The following is a 6,296-nucleotide window of genomic DNA, read 5'->3' on the forward strand; positions in this document are numbered from 1 at the left end:
CCCAGGCACAGCGTGGCCCCTGGGAGCCCCCTTATGCCCCGCACCGCCACACACCCCAGGGCTGTGAGGCCGCCCCGGAAGCTGGGAGAGGTGGGAAGGGAAGACACGGTGTCCCAGGCTCTGTCTGAGCCCTGCCTTCTCCCCTCCGCTCTCCCTGCGCTCTGGCCCCCGGGTGGAAATCCTGTCCTGGACGGAAGGGTCCCATCCAGTCTGCGACTCACTTGGTCTCCATCTGTTGTTTTCCCCAGCGCTGTTGTGAGTCAGGGCTGGGATCCCCCAGAAACGCCCAGTTTTCCCTTTTTGGGTAAAGGTGTGAGTGTGCCCTACATAGAAACGGGAGTGGAGCACATGGGAAACTGCTCAGCCGTTTCCTATCAGCTCGGGGACTTCACAGAAGCCGGCCCAGTATGACGGCCGTGGTGAACACAGCCGAGGATGGGCGGGTGGTGCTCAGCTTTCTCTCGGCCCCTGTGGCCAGACACCACACACAGGCAAGGGGAGGGAGGGAAAAGGTGAACCGTGCCACACAGTTGTAGGGGTCCTGGTCAGCAACCGAGGGCAGCTCAGACAGAAGGTGCAACTGTCAGGGAGGGAGGCTGAGGCAGGAGGGTGGCAAATCTGAGGAAGCAAAAGGGGGCTCGGGGACCCACCGGGCTCCGTTCCTTCTCCTCTTCCTCCTCCTCGCTGCGGCCCCTCTTCCCTGTCACTGTCCCCGAGCCCAGGACCCGCTCACCGCACCCCAACTTCGTCCCCGCCACCCTGAGTGACAAACAGCCCCGCCCTGTCCCCAGCTGACGCCAGTGGCCTTTGGTCACCAGAACCTTTGCCCTCACGCTCGCTGAGGGCCCCTTCCGGGCTTGGACTCGGAGCACCACAAGCTACCACCATGCCTTTCTGCTCTGCTCTCATCTGAAAACCCCCTGCTGGATTCCAACCTCCCCCGCAAGCCCGGCTGTGATTTTTGAGACTGGAACTCACCATGTAGTCCAGGATGGCCTTGACCTCTCTACATGGCCTAGCTGTTCCGCCCTGCCTCGGCCTCCACAGTGCTGCGATGACAGATATGCCCACCACACCCAGCAAGTGGTACTTGCTAATCCCACAGCAGGAACAGAAGCAGAGAATCTTAGAGGGGACCATAGCAGACGTGGGCCCAAAGGGCACAGAGAGCCAAGCTGAGTACTGAACACCATTGGTTGTTTCTCTGGAGCCTCTCCTGTTGGTGTGTGGTGAAGCGCTTTCTCCTGGGCTGGAGCCGCTGCAGCCACTTTGCGACTATGAGGCACGCTAGAAGCCTACAAGGCTTCTCTGCATCAGAAGGTGGCATCACCCGCCTTGGCCCCCCTGGCCTTTGGATGGATCACGTGAATTCCCCGCCTGTCTCGCTGTTGCACTGCTCCGTGGAGCTTTGGCAAGAGGACGCCGGAACAGTAGCTGTGTTCCGTTGTGTGGCACCGCTACCGCGTGTCCATGGGGAGAAGGACTTGTCCTTGCTCCTCGCGTGTAGCAGATGCACAGAGCCTGCGCCGGACGCCGCTGACGGTCCTCATCGAATTCTGTGTTGGCCACACAAGGCCCGGTGCTAATGAGCCCTGGCTCCAGCCCTGCGCCGCCTCCGCCCCCTCCTCGGCCTCCATTCCTGCGAGCTCAAGCGCTCCGCGAGGCAAAACCCCACCCCGACCCCCGCCTTCCGCGCCGGCTGATGAGGTGCCGGAGAGAGCCCTGTTACTTCCCTTCCGCCCGGCACGAGGCGCGGGGCTTTGGTTTTATTACGTGGCCCATAAATCACGGCCGGCACACGCTGCGGGGCCTGGGGCCCTCCGTGCCCTCCTGCGCTCTGTAATCCTGTGCAAGGCTCTGAGCACAGCCGGTGTGGCTGGGACCCACTTAGCCCTTCCAGTCCGGCCTTCAGCCACCAAGGGAACCCGCTTGGCCGGTTTTGCAGCCCGGGGCTGTCAGGCTCTGCGGAGGCCTTGCCCGATTGGATTCCAAGTGCCCTCCACAAAGAATAAAGGTCACGCTGGGGGACGGAGTGGCTTTCTGCGGGCTGTGGATCTTAGCTTCCTGCGAGCACAGCCTCCTGCGAGCACAGCCTCCTGCAAAAACGCGTATCTTCCTGCAAAAGAAAAAGCACGTCTTCCTGTAAGCACAGCCCCGGGGTGGCGTGGATTTTCTCCTGGGAGGAATCCAAAGGGCAAAAAAAGAGCAAAACAGAGTGAGGTGACAGGAGGTGGGTCAGGGCTTCTGCAGAAGGGAAGAGCAGGAAGACACACAGGCCGAGGAAGGGGAGCTGGAGTAGCACAGCTGCATTCTGTTCCCAAACCAAGTCTGTGAGGAGCGAGGTTATCCTGCCCGACAAAATTGCAGAAAATTATACTTGGAATCTGTCTTTCTATTCACTCTTGTGGATGCATCGATTGAAATGCAGTTTGACGTTAAAAAAACTTGGCCGGGCGTCGTGGTGCACGCCTGTCATCCCAGCACTCAGGAGGCTGAGGCAGGAGGAGCTCTGTGATCTGGATGCCAGCCTGGGCTCCACAGGGGGACCTTGGAATAATTCACCTCATCACCCCTTCTGGTCTGGCCTGGGGTTATGTCTTTTTTAAGGACAACTGAGTCTCCCCCACGTTTTCGTGGCCCCACACACACGCATGCACACACGCAGTTTGTGCTGAAATATATGAAAAATGATCTTCCGGGAGGGATGGGATTTTGGAGAAGCCTGGCAGGAATTTTAGAAAAGGGGGTGAGGAGAAAGAGTTGGTGTCCAGGGCAGGGACATTGGCAGAGTCCACTGGATCCCCCGCGGAGAGAATTCATGGAGGGTCTGGATGTGAGGCCATCCTGCCTCAGCCTCCTGAATCCATGGGCAGTATATGCTGAACCCTTCCCATGCCTTTTGAAATACAAATCAAGAGCGGGCATGTTGGCACACAGCTGCAATGCCAGGGCTGTGGGAGGCCGAGGCAGGAGGAGTCCAAGTTCAAAGCCAGCCTGGTCATCTTAGCGACCCCATGAAATTCTGTATGAAATGTTTTTCAAAAATAGAAAAAGTACCGAGGACACAGCTCAACGCAAAGGCCCCGGGTTCTACCCACAGTGTCACAAACACTGTAACACATAAAAGCCCAGAGCTGCCAGTTAGCCCCTAACACACTGGGGTGGGTTTCATGTGCTCACAACCTCGATTTTCTTTCATCTTTTTTCTCACACACAGACCATTTAGAGACTGTTAGGACACTGGCTGTGAGGTCCTGGCATCAATTCTGGGAACCTGCGGGCCCCATGAAGTCCTGGCCCTATCGCTTGCCTGATTTTAACATTAGTTTAACCCCGACCGAAGGTTAAGCTTCAAAAGTCAGGACCAGTCATGAGCTTTCTTTCCACACTTCCTTCCTTCCTTCCTTCCTTGACCCTAAAGATTGAATTCAGAACCTTTGCACTGAGCTCCATCTCCAGCCTTTTTTGGCTAAGTAGGGCTTTGTAGGGTGAATAGGAGTTTGCTGCAGAGTCAGAGAACAATACAGGTTCACACAGGTGGCCGCAGGTCAGGGTACTTGGGGTGCAGGGGGAAGAGGGGCACAGATCTAAAGCAAGCAGGTTGTGTGTAGCCAGAAATCCAGGGAAACATTCCCTTTTCTCCTGGAGAAGCAGGTGCCACGGGCAGTGAGGATCGAGGGGTTTCTGAGGGCTGTTTGGGGTTCTCCATCCCAGAACTGTGGCCGGGACCCTCGGCCCCTGACCTTGGCTCTGCACTCACTTATAACCTTGTGGTTTCATACTCTGCTATTTCACTGAATTGTCCCAGATTCTCCCACACGCTCGGCAGGCGGAGGTCTTCTGCGCCGCAGCCTGTCAGCCACCGCCGCAGGGCAGACGAAGAGGGGACCAGGCCAGGAACCCACCGCCCGTCCCCAGCGCGGTCCTCTGTGTCCCCAGCCACCAGGGGGACCCGCGGGGGAAGCCAGCGTCCTCTCTCTCCGGCTCCCGCCCTGGTTTTATCACGTCTCCGTTTCAATTGTCTCTCACTTTATGAAAAGTGTATATCACTCCGTGCCGGGTGGTGTTTCGGGATGCACGTTCCTCAGATGTCACAGGGAAGATTCATCCCCGCGGTGGCCCGGGCTCACTGCTTCCTGGCGGCTCTGTGCCTCCCACGGGTGGATGTTTTGCAGCGCACGGCCTGGTTCCCGCCTGGGGCCGTGCAATGACCGTGGTCATCGTGGGGTCACTGTACACAGTGTGAGGCGCTCTTTGCACCGGCTGGGTGGGCACAAGGAGAAGCAGCATCGGCGGGCACCGCTGAACACGGTGGACGGGAGCCCGGGTCATGGGGGGGATGAAGCCATAAGCGTTGCCCGGCCAGGGGCACTGGGGCCAATTCCAACTTCCCCTTTAGGGTTTCCTGAGCTATGGGCTTCGCAGTCTTGTAGGGAGGTCAAGAAGCCCAATAAACTGTTTTACCTATTGCCCACCTTTTTCTGTTGCGTGAGTCAGATTTGTGTTGCTGGGACAAAATACCTGAGATAAATAAGGTGAAAGAGAAGTTGGATTGGGTTCATGGTCTCGGGGGCTCAGTCCATGGTCGGCTTCCCCAGGGGTCTCGGGGGGCTCAGTCCGTGGTCGGCTGCTGTAAGGCAGGACCATCAGGGCAGACGGGTGTAGGGGAGGAAAGATACTCACGTCATGCTGTCCAGGGAGGAGAAAGAGAGAGAGGAGAGAGAGAGAGAGATCAGGAAAGTGTCAGAAAGAAGTGGCATTTGCCAAATTTAGTGGCATTTGCCAAATAAGACATTTGCCTGTGAGGTGGGCAGTAATGGAGCACAGAAATGTGCACTCCTTGATCAGTATTTGGGAGACAGAGTCCCGCTGAGTCCCTGCTGCGTCACAGGGTCCCCCCGGGGACTTGGGGTGCACAGGCCGTCCTGGCTGTGAACCTTGGACAGGAAGAGGGGCACGGGACAGACGTGTGGTGGTGTCGCAGATGGCACCCAGGTGTGGGCAGGGGCTCCTCCCGCACCCTCTCTCGCCGAGGCACCCTGAGAACCGGGGGAGATGGACCCAGGGGCCCTGACCGCAGCTGCCTTCCCTGGAACCAGCCTGGCCTGAAATCTACTTCTTAATGAAAGCATCGGAGGTCAGAGCCCGGGTGTTGTGCTGCCTCAGCTGTTGGAAAAGCAAGGAGAGGTCTTGGAGATCCTCATTTCCGTCACAGCGGCTGAAGGAAGAGGCCAGGGGAGGCCAGGAGGAAAGCGGCCTTGGGGTACGGATGTGCAGAATTGGCAAGTCCACGGACACAGGAAGTGAGTTCGGGGAGGCCAGGGCTTGGGAAGCGAGGTGGGCAGGGGCGGCTACTGGGGAGAGAGTCTCCTTTCGGGGGTGGGCATGTCCTGAGACACAGCAGCGGTGGCGGGTACACAGCACAGACCCTCAGTCATCCATTTCAAAATGGTGCGCTTTAGGAAATGTACATTTGTCTCTATTTTTTTAAGTGGATCGTGCGCCTCCTGTTGATCTGTTGCCATGAGGTGGTTCCTATTCTCAAACAGAATCTGATACAATGAGTCAGCAGCAGACCGGGCCAAAGGTAGGAACGGCCGGAGTGTCCGTGGATGGGTGAAGAGATGGAGAAAATGCAGTTCGGCCACTCGGTGGAATATTGCACAGCCAGGAAAAATGAGCAAAGCCCCGATACCCGGCACGGTGTGAATAAACTCTGCAGGCGCATTGCTCCGTCAGTGAAGCCACACGTGCAGTTTGCCTTCCTCTTCCAAGGAGCTCTTTACATGCCCGCTTCTCTGTGTGTGCAGTGCTCACCGTTACCTCACGAAACCTTCTGCACAAACGGGGCAGGGCTATTCATCTTTGGCCTGTGGTCCATTCACGCCGGGGAGTACGATACAGCCACGAAAAGGAACGGGCTCTGACAATGGCCACAACACCGATGGACCCTGAGGCTGGGGGGCTCCGTGGGAGAAGGCAACAGGAGGACGCAGAACGTGTGGCTCCCCTGGTGTGAGATGCAGGTACAGGTGCAGCCAGAGACAGGACGCGGGGCGGGCAGATCCGCAGAGACAGGACGTGGGTTGGCGGTTCTTGGGCTGGGGGAGCGGGAGGCATGGAGAACGGGTGGGGTCTCCTTGTGTGGGATGAGAATGTTCTGGACCCGCTGGAGGTGCTGGTGGCCCAGCAGGTGAGTTTGCAAAATACCCGACTGTCCGAGCCGGAAAAGCCAAGCGAGTGTCACCCGCACAGCCCTCCTGGCTGCCGGGTGGCCGGCGGCGTGGCTGCGCCGT

General features: G+C 58.1%; 1 protein-coding gene and 1 long non-coding RNA gene across 2 annotated transcripts; both read left to right on the plus strand.

The window, feature by feature from the left end:
• Nucleotides 1-854: 854 nt before the first annotated feature.
• LOC104849625 lies at nucleotides 855-5,111 on the plus strand. The gene is made up of 2 exons (XM_033760290.1): nucleotides 855-2,142; nucleotides 3,809-5,111. Exons 1-2 carry the CDS (start codon nucleotides 1,471-1,473, stop codon nucleotides 4,034-4,036), a joined length of 900 nt encoding a protein of 299 aa, XP_033616181.1. The 5' UTR covers nucleotides 855-1,470; the 3' UTR covers nucleotides 4,037-5,111.
• Nucleotides 5,112-5,143: 32 nt separating this feature from the next.
• Nucleotides 5,144-6,043, plus strand: LOC117284786. The gene is made up of 3 exons (XR_004515877.1): nucleotides 5,144-5,303; nucleotides 5,493-5,587; nucleotides 5,811-6,043. It is a non-coding gene; the product is annotated as an uncharacterized LOC117284786 (long non-coding RNA).
• The last annotated feature ends 253 nt before the right edge of the window (nucleotides 6,044-6,296 follow it).

Source organism: Fukomys damarensis, unplaced genomic scaffold, assembly GCF_012274545.1.
Source record: "Fukomys damarensis isolate Sample0158 unplaced genomic scaffold, DMR_v1.0_HiC HiC_scaffold_39, whole genome shotgun sequence".
NCBI lineage: Eukaryota > Metazoa > Chordata > Mammalia > Rodentia > Bathyergidae > Fukomys > Fukomys damarensis.